Source organism: Pan troglodytes, chromosome 23 (assembly GCF_028858775.2).
Source record: "Pan troglodytes isolate AG18354 chromosome 23, NHGRI_mPanTro3-v2.0_pri, whole genome shotgun sequence".
Classification (NCBI taxonomy): Eukaryota; Metazoa; Chordata; class Mammalia; order Primates; family Hominidae; genus Pan; species Pan troglodytes.
Genome location: NC_086016.1, coordinates 31794812 through 31812854, shown reverse-complemented (window position 1 = coordinate 31812854; position 18043 = coordinate 31794812). Strand labels below are relative to the sequence as shown.

The 18043-nt window shown below is 45.4% G+C and overlaps 1 protein-coding gene across 11 annotated transcripts in view; it reads right to left on the bottom strand.

The window, feature by feature from the left end:
- Positions 1–18043, bottom strand: part of NF2 (NF2, moesin-ezrin-radixin like (MERLIN) tumor suppressor) — a 97804-nt gene that overhangs the window by 23558 nt on the left and 56203 nt on the right. For all 11 annotated transcript variants that reach the window (XM_016938924.4, XM_016938923.4, XM_016938922.4 and 8 more), the window contains 7 exons: positions 16814–16889; positions 13758–13892; positions 10037–10111; positions 6634–6747; positions 3113–3235; positions 1572–1789; positions 116–221 (listed from right to left, as the gene is read on the bottom strand). In XM_016938924.4, coding sequence (XP_016794413.2) covers positions 116–221; positions 1572–1789; positions 3113–3235; positions 6634–6747; positions 10037–10111; positions 13758–13892; positions 16814–16889 — 847 coding nt within the window. The remainder of the gene's footprint in view (positions 1–115; positions 222–1571; positions 1790–3112; positions 3236–6633; positions 6748–10036; positions 10112–13757; positions 13893–16813; positions 16890–18043) is intronic.

Here is an 18043-nt window from a genome sequence, read left to right as displayed (position 1 = left end):
CATGTGTTTGCCTGAATGGTCACCCTGAAGGCACCGACAGATGAACTGAAGGGCCGGGAGGAAAGAGAACATCACCAGGACTAAGGCAGCCCCAGCTGGTGGCCCCCAGGCTCACCGGGTACGTGGGCTTGGTGGCAATCTCCAGGAGCTTCTGCTTGGCTCTTCGCTCCGCCTCGCGCGCTTCCTGCAGGTCCTGCTTCAGCTGATCTGCCTCTTTGGCCCTGCAAGGAAAGGATGAGATGTCAGCTTCACAGAAGAGGGCAGGTAGCAGGAAAAGACACCACCCCACCCCTGCAGAGGAGGGACCTGGGCTAACCCTGAGGATGGCACCCAAAGAGGTGAAAAAGGACAGTGAGACAGGGATATTTACATGAAATCAGAACTTCCAAGCAAGGACAACATTCCTGAGGACTTTTGTTTGAGTTGGTAAATCTAAACTGGAAGAGCAGGAAAACTGGTGGGGAATGAGAGAAACCAGACCTTCTACAGCCAGGAGACAGAGGAGCTGGAGGGGGCACCAGCAGCTTTCTCTGCTTTATTTTTGGGTGAGAGTGAGCTGGGCAAAGGAAGAACCTGGAGGATCAAAGTTCTTATATTGGATCGCAAAGGGCAGAATGTGCAAGAACTGCGTCTTCACAGCCCCCAGATAAAACACCAGTGGGCCTTGTGCCTACTTTCTCCAGCAGAAAGATGAGCCCAGTCACTGAGGGCACCCGCACCCTGGTGCAGATCCTCATCCTATGGAGCTCAGGTGGACACGGCATGTGAGGCCTGGTGCAGGGACCTGGCCCAACCTGCATCATGCACAGGGAGTGACCCCCGTATACAGTAAGGGGCCTGAAGCAGGGCAGGCAAAAAGGAACCATATTCCCAGAACGACATGCAAAGCGTGGTGAGGAAAACTGTAGTGAATGCACCTTGGTAGCTAAAAGCCAAATTCAAGTGCTCTAAATCAACAGAGCCAAAAGCTGTGGGGAATGTGTCAGTGTTTATCTGAAGGTTGCAGGCCTAGAATAGTCTTTCAAAAGTACAGACAACAGTTCCATCCTTCAACCTGGCCATGAGTGGGACATCCCAGTCACAGAGATCATCCTAGCCCTCCTCCCCCATGTGCCAAGGAAGGCTGGGGGATGCAGGCACTAGCTTCCCTTTAAAGGTAAGCAGCTGCTGTTCTCCTGCAGCCCCACTGAATGAAAGCAGAAAAGAACCACATTTTTTTTAAATGCACAAAGAGCCTCCTCACATCTCTTCAGCTGAAAGTGGTTTGTGGATATGCTCAGGGGTTTTCCTGCACACACGGTCATCAGAGGGACAGGGGCTTATCAAAGAGACACAAGTATGACCAGACAGGCCCCCGTGGCAGGAGAACTGAGTTCCTGTGCCCAACCAGTAGCGCCAGCCCCAAAATGGATAAAGCACCAGTCACCATCAGCCAAGGAGGAGCCTCCCCCCCGGCCCAGAAGATGGGCAAGCAGCTTGAGGACAGCTGCTGTAGAGCTCAGCCTCTGGGCAGGCTGGTCTGCGGCCCTTCGCCAGCCTCCTCGCCAGTCTGGTGCCCAGTGCCCCCTCACCTCCTCTCTGACTCCTCAGCCATCTTCAGTGCCAGCACCTCGGCTTCCAGCACCTTCTGCTCCATCAGGCGCTTCTCCTCCTCCGTGCGAATCGCTGTGGCCTTGATGCGCTGCATTTCCTGCTCAGCCTCTGCGGCCTTCTGGGCCAGAAGTTTTGCCTCCTCCTCGGTGATCTGGGCCTTTTCAGCCAACAGGTCAGCTGTCTCCTCAGACCGCATCTGGAGGGCACGGTGCTCTTAGCTGAAGCGGGATCATGTGCTGTTCTCCCGCCCAGATCTGCCTTGAACACTGAGATGGGACAAACCAGAGTCTCGGACTCCTGGGGCCCTGCTGCTGAGTGCCCTCCATGACCCTCTGACAAGAGATGACAAGCCACATTCCCCAACTTTTCAGAAGTGCCCTTCGGGCTGCACCCATGGGGAGTAACAAGAGCACCTTCTCTGAGTACCCACCTCAGCTCAGGCTTATGCTTCACGTGGAGAACAACAACTTAAACTCTGTTCTTTCCCTTTAAATCAGTGGTTAGAACCAGAGGAGTTTTTTGTCCCCTGCAAGAGACATGTGGCAGGCGGGGCACGGTGGCTCACGCCTATAATCCCAGCCTTTTGGGAGGCCAAGGCGGGCGGATCACCTGAGGTCAGGAGTTCAAGACCAGCCTGGCTAACATGGTGAAAACCCATTTCTACTAAAAATACAAAAAAAAAAGCCGGATGTGTTGGCGCGCACCTGTAATCCCAGCTACTTGGGAGGCTGAGGCAGGAGAATCGCTTGAACCCAGGAGGCGGAGGTTGCAGTGAGCCAAGATCATGCCATTGCACTCCAGCTTGGGCATCAAGAGTGAAACTCCATCTCAAAAAAAAAAATAAAAGTACAGCTGGGCACGGTGGCTCACACCTATAATCCCAGCACTTTGGGAGGCTGAGGCGGGCAGATCACGAGGTCAGGAGTTCGAAACCAGCCTGACCAACATGGGGAAACCCCATCTCTACTAAAAATACAAAAATTAGCTGGGCATGGTGATGCATGCCTGTAATCCCAGCTGCTCAGGAGGCTGAGGCAGGAGAATTGCTTGAACCTGGGAGGTGAAGATTGCGGTAAGCTGAGATCGTGCCACTGTACACTCCAGCCTAGGCAACAGAGTGAGACTCCGTCTCAAAAAAAAAAAAAAAAAAAAAAAAAAGAGACATGTGGCAATGTCTGAAGATGTTTTGGATTGTTACAAATGGAGGGTGAGGTGCTGCTACTGGGATCTAGTTCCTACAGCAAAGGATGGTCAGCCCCAAATGTCAGTAGTGCCCAGGCTGAGAAGCCCTGCTGTAAAGGCAACCTCGTGGTGAAAGTGGAGTTTGGCTGCACATAAGCTCAACCTAAATCTGCTTCTGCCAACACAGGTGAAAAGAAAAGGCACTGATTTTTTCAAAGCTGAAATTAAGTATTTCAAAGCAAACGCTGCTAACTCATGGTTTTCAGGAGACCAAGCTCCAGAAAAGCCAAGGAAGTCCCCAAGTAGCCTCCTGGAACCCCAGCCCCTCAGAAATCACCAGTGCTTCGTTGGCCATTGTTGCTTCTTCTTTCATCTGCAGCAGCCTCCTCTCCAACTCATCCCTCGTGCGTTCAGCCTCCTCCCTCATCTGCTTCTCTCGAGCGAGGCGCTGCCGCTCCATCTGCGAGGGGTGAAGAAAAACAGTCACTGAATCACAGGGCTCGAGACCTAGGGTGCCACAAGGGCCCAAAGATGCCCCATCTCCAGAGTCTCCCCTTTTGGGACCTTTTTCCTTCACTTTCCTTTAGGTAGCCAGGGTCATTCTTATTGCCCCCCACCCCGTCCTTCTAAACCAGTTGCAGAGTTGAAAGCTGTGCCACTTGAAAAACAGTCTAGTGGTGAATGAACAAACAAACAAACAACAAAAACCTGTTGAGTCTTGACCCGGATAGAAAGAGGCATTCTTTTTTTTTTGGTGGAGGGGACAGAGTCTTGCTCTGTCACCCAGGCTGGAGTGCAGTGGCACGATCTCGGCTCACTGCAACCTCCGCCTCCCAGGTTCAATCAACTCTCCTGCCTCAGCCTCCCGAGTAGCTGGGACTATAGGCACCCGCCACCATGCCTCGCTAATTTTTGTATTTTTAGTAGAGATCAGGTTTCACCATATTGGCCAGGCTGGTCTTGAACTCCTGACCTTATGATCCACCCACCTTGGCCCCCCAAAGTGCTGGGATTACAGGCATGAGCCACCGCGCCTGGCAGAAGGAGGCATTCTTATACACGGTGCACTGAAATGGCTACCTTGCCAATGTTGCTTTTTGTTGGGAAACCCCAGGTGGCTCTGCCCCGTGGCTGATGGGATGCAATGCAGGACCTCCTCCCTCAGATAGAGCCCCAGAAATAAGCAGCTTTCTCATCTGGGCAGGTAAGCCATCTCATCATTTCTAATCCACATGGACCCCTCTCACATCTCTGATTTCATCAACAATAGCTCCACTCTTGCCTCTGACCCACAGAGAAGATGGAATCATTCTACATGATGCATCAATAGTTCACACATTGTATTTCACAGGGGGGAGCTGCAACAGCCACAGCACAGACTTGCACAGCCTCATGTGGAGACAACTCCTGAGCCAGGCCTAGGACAGGAGGGAGCCGGGCGGGGAACACAGCCCCCTGTCCTTAAGGCAACAGTACAAAGCCACCACTGCCTCCCTTGCCTTCTGGATCACTGCATTAATTGGGCCACATGCTGAGCTTAATAAAGGGAACAAGCACAAGACAGTGCCATTCCTCTGTGATCCCAGGGTACTAACTGAGTTCAAAAAGCAGAACCCAGAAGTGACCACTGCACTATTTTCTGCCTTAAATAATTAAAGCACATTTAATTACTTCTTGCTTCAATCTTATCCCACACTCTGGTCATACAAGGTTTCTAAGACTGCTGCTTTTTCTAAATCCTAAGCCAAATACACACACACACACACACACACACACACACACACACACACACACACAAGCTCAAAAAGATAATGCAAAGACAAGCAATAAAACAGTGAAAGTTCTTCTCCAATTTTCTCCTTGCAAGTCAATGAAAAGCTTGGCCAATTTGTTCTCTAATTTCCATCATATTACAATTTCCATAAGGTGGCTTACTACATATCTATAATTCTTTTAAAAAAAAAGAAACTAAGAAAGAAAGAAAGAAAAAGCCCAGTCAGGCCAGGCAGGCATAGCAGCTCATGCCTGTAATCCTAGCACTTTGGGGGGCTGAAGCAGGAGGAATGTTTGAGCCCAGGAGTTTGAGATCAGCCTGGGTAACATAGCAAGACCTGATCTCTACGAAACAATTAAAATTAACTATGTGTGGTAGCATGCACTTGTAGTCCCAGCTACTTGAGGGGCTGAGGCAGAAGGATTGCTCAAGCCCAGGAGCTTGAGGTTACAGTGAGCTATGATGGCACCACTGCACTCCAGCCTCAGTGACAGAACAAGACCCTCTTATTAAAAAAAAAAAAAAGCCAGGTAATCTCCTTCAGTTCCTGGCACTGTACTTTCCCTGAGACCTCTACCCCAATATAAAGGACCTCCTATTCACAAAAGAAGTTTACTGCATACAAAGACTGTAAGGTGTAATATACGTCCCTTCATCTGAGATGGAGAAGGTATATCATTAGTTTCACCTGATGGATGAGAAAACTGAGGTCTGGAAGGTAAGTCATTGACTTACTCACATTCTAAATTTCAGATCTGGCTCCAAGGTCAGTGTCTGTCCACCTGATCTGTGGTTGCCCAGATGCCAGGTTTGTGGCTCTGCTGTGCTGTAAGCAGTGCCGATCTGCAGTGTTCCTGCTATTCTCTGCCAGGGCCCGCAGACTGCATATTCCCTGACACTTTCAGATTTCTTACTTCTAAGCTTTGCTCTGCTAAGAAAAAGGTCAAAGAAAGCTCTCCTCCTCCTTCTTATTTATTTACTTATTTATTTATTTATTTTGGTATTTTGTTTCTGCTTCTGTTTTAAAACAGGGTCTTGCTTGGTCACTCAGGCTGGAATGTAGTGGTGCAATCATAGCTCACTGCAGCCTCAAATTCCTAGGCAAGTGATCCTCCTGCCTTGGCCTCCCAAAGTGCTGGAGTTATAGGGATGAGCCACTGCCATGAGCTCTTCATGAAACTGCCACTATGACCCCATACTGGCTCAGTAGGATTTCTTTGTCCAACAAATCCATCCCATCACCCTGAAAGCATCCCAAAGAACACATTTGTGGCCCACTACCTCAGAAAGCAAAGAGATAGAGAGCTGAAAGCACACTGGGAATTTCATTCTAAATCCTAGGGCTGGGACCAGCCTCTCCAATGTATCCAAATCAGAAAGGTGCACACAGACTAATTATTACACTTCTGAGCTTGCAAGTCCTGCGGGCAGCCAACTGCAGCTGCTGCTACTCTATCTAGTAGTTTATCCAAAAACACAATTGATATTCTCAGCAGTAAGGCCCAAATTAGTTGTGTGGATTTCCATGAGCAGAGAAGGTTTATGAGTAGAAAACAATGATGCAGATCATCCAGTCTGCTGATAGATGCTCCTGGCACCTCCTGGGGCAGGTGACATGCCATAAGGCCTGACCTGCAGTGGGGAATTGCAGCCAGAGTCAAATTAGCATTCCAGCCACAAGCACTGAAATGCCACCTGGCATTCTATCACCATCTAATTAGAAAAGGAGAAGGCTGCACAAGGAGGCAGACAGGCAAAAAAAGAAAGCAAGCTAGCTAGCCGGACGGATAGATGCATGCACTCTTGGCTATTTCATCCCAAACTGGTGTTAATCACACTTAATTTCTCCAAGCGTAGAAATTACTAGAGATGTTTCTTTTAGATATGCTATTAGGGTTTATTCCTCATTTCCAGAGCTGACATCCCACCAGGTAGGCATCGGCAAATGAAGATCCAAAAGGTATAAAACAAGAGCAGGTATGTCCATGGCCAAAAGACTCCTGCCAGCCCATGACCACTCCTCGCCTCCCAGGCGAGGACTGACCACACAGTGACATCATCAGTTAAAACAAGGTTGTGCTCACCTGCTTTCTAGCCTTCTCCTCCCTGGCCTGGGCTTTCATCTGCTGAACTTCCAAAGAATCGGCTTTCCTTCTCCTCATAAATAGATCATGGTTCCCGATACATAGCTGGAGAATCTGTGGCCACAGAAGCAGACAAAAAGGTTAATATCCACAAATTTACTTCACTGCCTACTGGCCCACTAGTGCCATAGCAGTTTGAGCTCTTGCAGGTAGCAGTAAACGTGAAGATGAATGCATAGAGTGAAACACCAAAGCCCTACTAGTGGCCTCTAGTGCTGTCAGCTCTGGAAACATGCAAAATGAAGGTGCCTCAGATATGCCTGGAGATAAAAATCATAAATGAAGAGAGGACTGGAGGACACTTCACCATGTCTTCTGGGTGCACCTTACTCTCCTACATCAAGATGTGGTTCTGCAGACCAGGGAGGATAGGAAAGCTCGTTCAGTAAGCTGGGCTGAGGCAACAGGTTATGCATGTGGAAAAAAATAAGTTGTATCCCTCCCTTACACCTTACACAAAAATCAACTCCAGAAGGATTAAATACTTAAATGCAAAGATTAAGCCCTTGAAACTTTTAGAAGACAATATAGAAGAATATCTTTATGATCATAGGATAAGAGAAGATGCCAAGTAAGACACAAAAAGTGATTAAGGAAAAAATTTATATATTTGTCTACATTAAAATTAAAAATTCTTATTGTCAAGACATAAAAAAAGAAAAAGAGCAACAAACTGGAAGATATAGCCAATAAAGAAAACAGGCTAGGTGCAGTAGCTCACACCTGTAATCCCAGCACTTTCGGAGGCCAAGGTGAGAGGATCCTTGAGCCCAGGAGTTCAAGACCAGCCTGGGTGACATAGTGAGACGCCATCTCCACAAAAAAATCAAAAAAATTGGCCGGGCCTGGTGGCTCAGCACTTTGGGAAGTGTAATCCTAGCACTTTGGGAAGGGGAGACAGGCAGATTGCTTGAGCCCAGGAGTTTAAGACAAGCCTGGACAACATGGCAAAACTTTGTCTCTATAAAAAAAAAATACAAAAAATTAGCTGGGCATGGTGGTGTGTGCCTGTAGTCCCAGCTACTGGGGAGGGTGGGTGGGAGGATCACTGAGCCTGGGCAGGTCCATGCTGCAGTGAGCCATGATCGTGTCATTACATTTCAGCCTGGGCAACAGAGTGAGACCCTATCTCAAAATCTCAAAAAAAAAAGTTCATTTCATAATGAGATACCATTTTAGATGCACAAGATTGGCAAAAATTTTAAAAGGCTGATAATACAAGTATTAAGGATAGCAAAAAAGAAATTTCACCCACTACTGTTGGGTCTGTAAAAATCGATTCACCTTCTTTAGAAAACAATGTGTCATAATTTTGAAATTTAAACATATACCGAGCCCTGTACTTCTACTCCTGTGTATATACTCTAAACTCTATTTTTAATTTATTTTTATGTATTTATTTTTTTTTTTGGAGACGAAGTTTTTCTCTTGTTGCCCAGGCTGGAGTGCAATGGCATGATCTCGGCTCACCGCAACCTTCACCTCCTGGGTTCAAGCGATCTCCTGCCTCAGCCTCCTAAGTAGCTGGGATTTATAGGCATGCGCCACCACGCCCAGCTAATTTTGTATTTTTAGTAGAGACAGGGTTTCTCCATGTTGGTCAGGCTAGTCTTGAACTCCTGACCTCAGGTGATCTGCCTGCCTCAGCCTCCCAAAGTGCTGGGATTACAGGCGTTGAGCCACTGTGCCTGGCCCTCTTTTTTATTTTTTAAAAATTTTATTTATTTTCATTTTTTTGGAGACAGGGTCTCGCTATGTTGCCCAGGCTGGTCTTGAACTCCCAGCCTCAAACAGTTATCCTGCCTTGACCTCCCCAAGTGCTGAGATTACAGGCGTGAGCCACCCCACCTAGCCCAGTATACTCAAGACTCCGAAGAAACTATTGCCTATGTGCACCAGGAGGCAGATACAAAAGTTTTCATAACAGCCTGTTAAAACAGTATAGAAGTGGCTGGGTGCAGTGGCTCACGCCTGTAATCCCAGCACTTTGGGAGGCCGAGGCAGGCAGATCACAAGGTCAGGAGTTCGAGACCAGCCTGACCAACATGGTGAAACACCATCTCTACTAAAAATACAAAAATTAGCCGGGCGTGGTAGTGGCCGCCTGTAATCCCAGCTACTCAGGAGGCTGAGGCAGGAGAATTGCTTAAACCCGGGAGGCGGAGGTTGCAGTGAGCCAAGATTGTGCCACTGCACTCCAGCCTAGGCAACAGAGTGAGACTCCATTTCAAAAAAAAAAGTATAGAAGTAAAAAGCACTTAATTATCCATTAACAGAAGAATCAGAAAAATATATATCAGAGTGCTACAGAGGTGAGAAAGAACAGACTATCTTTAAGCATCAACAAAGATATATCTCAAAAAAATAATGAAAAAGGAAAAGGAAAATGACAAAAGAATATATATACTTGACAGCATTTAGATAAATTTCATAAACACATGACATTGAATGGTATTTTTCTTTTGCCATATATGAAATAAAATTCTGTTGAAAAGCAAGAGGATGATGAATACTCAACTCAAAACAGTGATCACCCTTGGGGAGAGGGAAAGGAGAGACCAGCAGGGTGTTAACATGAAGGGTCTCAACAGTATTGGGACTGTGCTATTTCTTTTTTCCTTTTTCTTTTTCTTTTTTTTTTTTTTTTTTTCCTGACCTTGTGATCCACCCGTCTCGGCCACCCAAAGTGGGGATTACAGGCGTAAGCCACCGCACCCGGCCAGGACTGTGCTATTTCTTAAAGTGGGGTTGTGGGTACACAGCTATTCACTTTTGTTATTCTTTATAATTCATATGTTACACTTACTTATCCTTTTATATGTATGAAATACTGCATTAAAAATCCTTTTTAAAAATTCCTCATCGGCTAGGCGCAGTGGGTCATGACTGTAATCCCAGCACTTTGGGAAGCCAAGGCAGATGGGTCACCTGAGGTCAGGAGTTCGAGACCAGCCTTACCAATATGGTGAAACCCCGTCTCTACTGAAAATACAAAAATTAGCTGGGCATGGTGTCTCATGCCTGTAATCCCAGCTACTCGGGAGGCTGAGCCAGGAGAATCTCTTGAACCTGGGAGGCGGACGTTGCAGTGAGCCGAGATGGCACTGCCACTGCACTCCAGCCTGGGCGACAGAGTGAGACTCTGTCTCAAAAAAAAACAAACAAAAAAAACTTCTTCATGATATAATTTAGTTTTAACTCTTTAAGCTAAACAGAAAGTATGCGCCAAGTGAGATACCATTCTACACTTCACAAGATGTCACTCTGATATCCTTTAAAAAGAAGTATTCAATTCTCAGAAAAGCTACCATTATCAGTAATGAAAACCAGGATCTCAACTTACCAGCTTATTAACACGAAGCTTTGAGGAGTTAAACTTGAAGACATCAATTTTCTTATCCAGTGGTTTAATAGTAAACTGGAAGAATGAAGCAGAACACAGTTTCAGTCCGACAGCCTGGAATGTTACCAGCAATTGGAAATTCCACAAATGCAGCAACCACACTGGCCACAGACCAGCATGAAGTTATGCCTTGTCCTGGCTTCCCAGTATCCAGGCACTAAACCTCAGGGAATTAGGAGCACCAAGTCTCAGGCTGTGGAAGCTCAGGACCCTAAAGGTACGCTCTCTAGACCATCTTAGGCATGAGTGTGGGAAAGGATTCTTGACAACCTAAAATAAGCATCCTTAATGGGCCCAACCCTGAGGCCAACACTGGAGGGCTACTGTAGTCGAGGGCATGGGCCCACCTTCATGAAGCTCACCATCTAGTTGGAACTAGGCTAACAACAGCCAATTACTCAAGAAATCACATCAAATATTAGTGCTTCATTGGGTGGTACAAATCACAAATATGTGGAGGTTCAGAGTAGATCCACCATAAGCAAGAGAGAGTGAAGCTGATCTTAGAAGAAGAATCCAACAGGGTAGCTAAAAGGCAGGTGAAGGGGCATTCTGCACAGGGCAAAACCAGAAATAAGGTAGAGACAGGGAAATGAGCTGTGTGTGTGTGTGTGTGTGTGTATTAGCTTTTTGGTGACTAAGATGATATAATAGGTTTAGCCTGGGGGGGAGGAAGGGGTGGGTGTAGGGGCTGGCAGTGAGAATAAAAGTCAGAGGTGGCCAGATATGGTGGCTCACACCCGTAATCCCAACACTTTGGAAGGCCAAAGCGGGAGGATCGCTTGAGGCCGAGAGTTTGAGGCTGCAGTGAGCTGTAATTGCACAACTGCACTCCAGGCTGGGCAACAGAGTAGACCCCTATCTCAAAAAAAAGAAGGGTTTAGGTTTGATGTGACAGGATACCTGTGCTCACCACAGGTTTCTGAACATGGGAATAATTTGGTAAAAGCTGTTAATAGAATCAAATGGGGAAAAAATGGACTATAGTAGAAGGGAAAACAGTTCTTGATGCTGAAATCAAAATGGAGAGAAAGATGAATGATAAAGACAGGGTGGTGGCTTGGTAGGAGAACCTAGGGTTAGACCACTAGCAGGAAAGCCTGCAAGGAACAAATGGCTGCTGCTCTCAACCACTCCCGATAGACCAAACAGATCCTAGATTTCCAAGATGCACTTACAAAATGGATATCCATTCCCAAGAAAGACTTGCCAAGCAGATAAATATGTTTGGGAAGATATATTTCTTTCACACGTTATATTGCCCAAGAAGGGGTTAGTACATTGAGGACAGAAAATGATCCTTTGTTTAGCTTTAAGCCAAGTTAACTTAGAAGCAGTGTTGCTCTTGTGTAGGCTGCTATTCATGAATTTTGTGAGCTTATTTTTGGCTTTGCTGTCCAACCCTGGAGCTGTCAGTGGGAAACCACAAGTAGTGGGGAAACCGCAGGCTCTGCACCATGCCAGGGCGTACACAAAGAATCAATGGATCACTTAAAATAAACTACCATTTCTGTTTTGACAGCACGGCTGTCATGCATAACTACCAAGACTACTTCTTTTATGTCAAGTCAGCTTGGGGTCTGCTTACTGCATGAGTTATTGACTTGATGGAACATGATGGTGCCTGTCCCCCGGAGAGGGCATATTAGAGTTTACTGTGTCAGGCCATACTATGGGAGATTTCAATCCTTGGCTTCTTTGAAGAACGGGTGTTTAGGGAGCCTTTAGCACACAAATGTGTGGATGTGCAATAAACAGACTTTATGAAATTGGGAGATGAAAAACTACCATACGGTGGCACACATACAGCTTTATGTCATGTGGAACTTTCAATTTAAGTACTTTAAAAAAGAAATACCTAACTGCTTATTCCTGGGCTAACTACTAACAAAAACTTCAAAGTCAGAATGTTTTGAATTAAGGGGCTCAGTCTGTCTTATCAAGCATGGCTGAGTAGATCCCAACCATATACTGGAAACCAGGGGCCTGGTGTTCCCTTCCTTGAGTTGCCATGAAAAAAGAGAAAACAGGAAATATGCTCAGGTTTGGGGCTCTGCAGGCAGCAACATAAGCTGTTCCTGTTCTTCACTCTCTAGTCTGTGTCCTGGCTGTGCAGGTACCAGGAGGTCACTGAGTGGAGCCTCCCTCTCCTCAGTGCCCCTGTGCTCTCAGGACTCAGCCTCTGGGCCTCCCTGAAAGGCGGGGGCTGTGGCATCAGCAACTCCGGCTCCTAATCTCTGCTACTTCACTCAGACACAGGTCACTTGATCCTTCTGTGTCTCTGCTTCCTGATGTGACACAGAGATATTGACAACACAGCCCCTGCCTTTACAGCCGTGTTCTTATAGAGATTAAATTCAGACGGTCAGGGTGAATGTGCTTGTATGTGGAAGACTACATTCGTTGTCATCATGTCTCTTCCACGGCACTTATTTATTATAGCAGGTGAGTAGTTACTTGACTTCCTTGAATGCTAAGACTGGATTTTCTCCATCTTTGTTTCCCCCATGAAATCTAACACAAAGCAGATGCTCAGTAATTCCTTTAAAATTAATGAAGAACTGCTGAGTACAGTGGCTCGCACCTGTAATTCTGGCACTTTGGGAGGCTGAGGTGGGAGGATTGCTCAAGCCCAGAAGTTCAAGACCAGCCTGGGCAATGTGGCAAAACCCCATCTCTACAAAAAATTAGCCAGATGTGGTGGCACACACCTGTAGTCTCAGTTACCTGGGAGGCTGAGGTGAGAGGATCACCTGAGCCCAGGGAGGTCAAGGCTGCAGTGAGCTGTGATTGTCTGCCACTGCATTCCAGCCTCGGTGACAGAATGAGAGCCTGTCTCAAAAAATGATAATAATAAAATAAAATGAATGAAGAATGAATGAATGGATGAGTGAATGAATGGATGGATGAGTAAACATAAGATTATACATTATGGGACCTTTTTGGTAAAAGTCACCACCCTATATGGAAATATTTAAATTCTAAGAGCATTTATCTAAGTTATTCAACCTTAATTATTTTGGAATTCTTGTAAGCATATTAACCTAATATACTTATTTATATCATTACTGAGAGATACACACACAAAACACACATATGTCCACATGAATATATGTGTGTATATGTATTTCTCTGCCACATGTATCAAGCACCGGACACAGAAAGAAAGCTCAATAAAGACCACACTTAAAATACAAAGAGAATTTAAGCCAGGTGCTGTGGCGCACACCTGTAGTAGCTACTCAGGAGGCTGAGGTGGAAGGATTGCTTGAGCCCAGGATTCAAATCCAGTCTGGGCATGCATAATGAAATCCTGTCTCTAAAAAAGAAAAGAAAGCATACAAAGAGAATGTATCGACAAAAATAGAAAGCCAAGTAATAAGAAAATGTTACTGTTTTCGTTCACTATTCTTTGGGGTTTCTCCCTGGCCAGTTGAGCTTCCCAGTTTCCTATTAGTCATAGTGGGGTTATTGATGCCAATACTGTTCTGTAAAGACTTCGAAAATCAACAACCACACCCTCAAAGCCTGGGAATTAAAGGATTCTATGAATAACAAGGAGATACCCTGGCTGGGGAGGCTCCAGCGAGGGGGGCAGACAGGGAAAGATCTGCTGGACCCCTGGGCCACTAGTGGCATCTGCAGTACACACATGTCCTACCTCCTTGTCACTGTACGAGATGTTTCGGATTTCATTCCACGGGAAGGAGATCTTGGGGGTCAGTCTGTTCTCAGGGTCATAAATGTGAAGCCCCAGGGCATCCACTCCAAGCAGCAGCTCTGTGCCCTTTTTATTCTGTGGATCCAATAAGAACAGCTACTGTAAGCGCCAGCTGAGGCTCAAAATTTTATTCAACCTTCCAAAGAATCTGGCACACACTGTCACATGTGACAAGTTTCAGCAGGTCCCAACAGAAGTCACAGCTGTCTTATAAACCAAGAAGATTTCAGCTTTCTGAATTGGGGCAGGCAGAAGCAAAACTGTTCCATTCTTGTGACTTCTGGGTCCCCCAGAACAATCACTGAGGGCTTCTGTCACTGGCTCGATGGCTAAAGGAAGAGTAACATAAGTGTTGTTCCCTCTGGTTAAATAAGCAGGCTATCATAGGTTTAGAATTAAAGCCCATAGGTTTAGGCCGGGAGCAGTGGCTCATGCCTGTAATCCCAGCACTTTGGGAGGCCGAGGCGGGCGGTTCACGAGGTCAGGAGTTCAAGACCAGCCTGGCCAGCATGGTGAAACCCCATCTCTACTAAAAATACACACAAAAAAATTAGCCGGGCATGGTGGCACGCGCCTGTAATCCCAGCTACTCAGGAGGCTGAGCAGGAGAACTGGTTGAACCCAGAAGGCCGCAGTGAGCTGAGATGGCGCCCCGGCACTCCAGCCTGGTCGACAAAGAGAGACTTCATTAAAAAACAAAACAAAAAAACCCATAGGTTTAATGATTTCTTATATTTAAAGAAACCATTGTTGGACTACTAGAAAGAAAATTTTCAGTGCCTGGGGCTGGATGGTCTCATTTTATGATAAAATGTAGTCTTCATGTGATAAAGCAAGTCTGGTAAAATGTTAACTGTAGAATCTAGGTTGTGCATATATATGGGTATTCACTGAAAAATTCTTTCAATTTTCCTGTAAGTTTGAAATTTTTAATAATTGCATGATGAGAAATACATATCAAAAAGAATTCTATTCATCAACAAAGTTGTCTAAAAGCCGTACTTATGCTCTGCCCCTGACAGCGGTCCTGGCCAGCAGTCAGAGCAGCCCGCGGCGGGTGCCCTGGGCTCCCACAGCACTGACCCTGCTACGGACTGAGTGGCTGTATCTTCACGTGAAGGTCCACCCGCCAGTGCTGTGGTCTAGCCCTCATTTGGAGTGGAAGGAAACTCGCTGCACAAGGATACTACAGCTCCTGACCCCTTGACGATAATGGAAATTGAACCAAGACTCAAGGGCAGAAAAACAGGTCTGCAAACTGAGAAGGTACTGGGACTGTGAAGAGAAGTACCCATCTAACAGCAGATATCAGACTGAGGAGTGAGCACTCCAGCATAAATCTTTTTACTCCTAACATCCTGAAGTCAGGTGCTATCACCAAACCATGAGAGACTCTTCTGCTCGTCAGCAAAGCCATGAAAGCTACTGCATTAATAGAAGTGAGGCTTTGTACTTTTAAATCTGCAGTACATTTTGGAAAATTAGATGTTTCATTGTGTGTCAATAGTCAGAAAATAGTTTCTGACTATTTAGTTTAAATTTTTAAAAAAAGATTCAGCCTTCTGCCTCCTACCATTATGACTCCAACACTCCTAGAGATTAAACAGAGAGAGAGGTGGGGACTCAAGCAGCCCCTTTTAAACTGTTTTAAGCATACATCTTCCTTAGTTAATGGTGAGATTTCAGGAAATTTAACATAAAAGACACTAAGATAGCCAGTAGCTTTGTCTATTGCTCAATATAGGAAACACACACAAAAAACAGTATCCATTAGTCTGACTGGTGTAGAAATATTCCCTAATAAGAAACTTTTTCAGCCAGGCACAGTGATACACCCCAGCTACTTGGAAGGCTGGGGTGGAAGGATCACTTGAGCCTAGCAGGCCTGGGTGATATAGCAAAACTCCACCTCTAAAAAACAAAAAAGATTTTTAAAAACCAAAAAACTGTTTTCTGAGGATTATAAAACTTTAGTTTTCTAGAATCTAGGTGGCCAGCACATGGGGCAAGAGGAGTTGACAAAACCACAGAAATGTGTTACATTAGTTTGACCTTAAAGAAACCAAGCAATTAGCAAATACAAACTGACAGAACTTTAGAAAAGAACTTCCTGTACTATTATGGAGCATCTTTTAGGCACTTTAAGTGTGCCTTATTTTCTTATGCAGTGTAATCCATACAAATCTGTATTTACAAAATACAAATGAAGTAGAAAGCTATCCTAGAATATTTAAAATATGTTTCAATTTACCTGAATTTAATACAACAACTGTAGGAACCCAATAAGGGAAAGCAAAGCATGACTATGAAAATAAAGGTGGACCCGCCTCATTGTTTTAACATCTACTCATCTGCAGTTTGGAGTCCGTAGTGAAATGCTTTGGCAAATCGCATGCATCCCTTTGTAAGAAGCTGCCTATACACTGCATCCAGATACTGACCCACAGGAGAAAGACATTCTAAAGGCCCAGATCTGGGCTGCACACAAATGCCTCTCCCTGCAGAAGCAGTGGGTTCCCAGCAGACAGCAGACTATTAATAGTCTGAATAGAAAACCAATTAGCCTCATAGTGAGAATCCCAAACAAATCAGTAATCTATAAAGGCAGATCTACTCTACTAGTGCCTGGGGTGGGGGTGGGGGTGGGGTGTGTGTTGGGGGGAGAAGTACTTACAAGTGCTCCCTGTGGACTGAGATCTCACAGAGCCAGAAATAATCAAATCTTACACTCAGAGCATTCAAACAGGTTTCTGCTGAGAGCAGAACCAGGTCCAAGTCCCCCAAGGCTCAAGTGACACTTAATTACCTATGATCTAATTGAAGTCCAAAAATAGAAAGTTAGGCACTAAGACCTCTCTTTCCTTCCTCTTTCCTTCTTTACCACAGAACCATAAAAGAGTCTATCGCCTTGGAATGAAGAAGTAACCATTTTAGCAGTCTGGCCCTCACTCAGTCTCTGTCTACTACACAAGGAGCTCAGAGAGGTTTCAACACACCCGGATTGCAAAGTAGTTCACACCGTACATCTCCAGGTCCTGAGCTATCTTCAGATATTCCATTTCAGCTTCATCCCTGTGGGGAGAACGGAAGACACTGTCATTGGAGCTCAGTGAGATGGGTGGAGAGCGGGTGGGCACCAAATCAAGCATTCTGACCCTGCCATTCCTCTAGAGCCACGTTGCTGCCAGAAGACAAAAGCCACAGCAGACACTAGCAAAGCTCTGCCCGGCCCTGAGTCTATTAAACACCCTGAGGTCAAGCAGAATTTCCCATCCCCATCAAAAGAGAGTCAGAGAACAGACTCATCACGGAGTTTCTTGGCCTTAATTTCCCACCTTGCCCTTGGTAAACAGTAAACTCATCTCAAGTAATTCAACAAGACTGTGTGGTATGTTATCTTCTACCCTCAAACAGATTTGGGTGTTGGAATTTTATTTAAGTTCTTGCTTTTCCTTTGTGTACTTTCTTTACCTGGAAGGTTCTGGAAATGAAACAGCTCTCTCTGCAAGCTTCCTGAGTATTGTTGGAGGTTAGGGCAAGAGTTATCTGGGTTGTAAAACCCAAGTCAGGTCACCTTCATCTAAGTTATAATTTAAAGTAAGCTCTTGAAGTAGCAATAACTTGCAGAAAACTCCCAAACAGGTATCATACTGAAATATTTTAACTCAAGTCTCCCTATGACCTTGTCCTCTTCCTTCTCTCTCCAATCTCCAAATGCTCTCAATGAATTTTTAAAAACCCAGCCTGAGAGAACGCCAAGTGTTGGTGAAAAGGTGGAGAAATCAGAAATCACGCACATTGACGTAAATTGGTACAATTACTCTGGGAAATTGTTTGCCATTATTGTAATAGCAAAACTCAGGGGACAAACCCAACAACCTAACTGTCCATCATTAGTAGAATGAATAAATAATTTGTAATATACTAATACAGTGGAAGTCTATACAGCAATGAAAATGAAAAAACTATTGCCACATGCCACAAACCCCAATCTGACAACATGATGCTGAGTAAAAGGAGACACAAAAAACAGAATGCAAAGTTTAAGATGGGCAACACCAATCTGGAATTAAAAATCAGGAGACTGGTTGCCTTTGGGGAGGAAGAAAGGGGAATTGGGGGTAGGGAGACATAGGTTATTTCTTCCTCTGGTGTTTTCACCTTACAATAATTGATCAAGTTGTATACTTATAATTTGTCTACTTTTCCATATGCATGTTGCACTT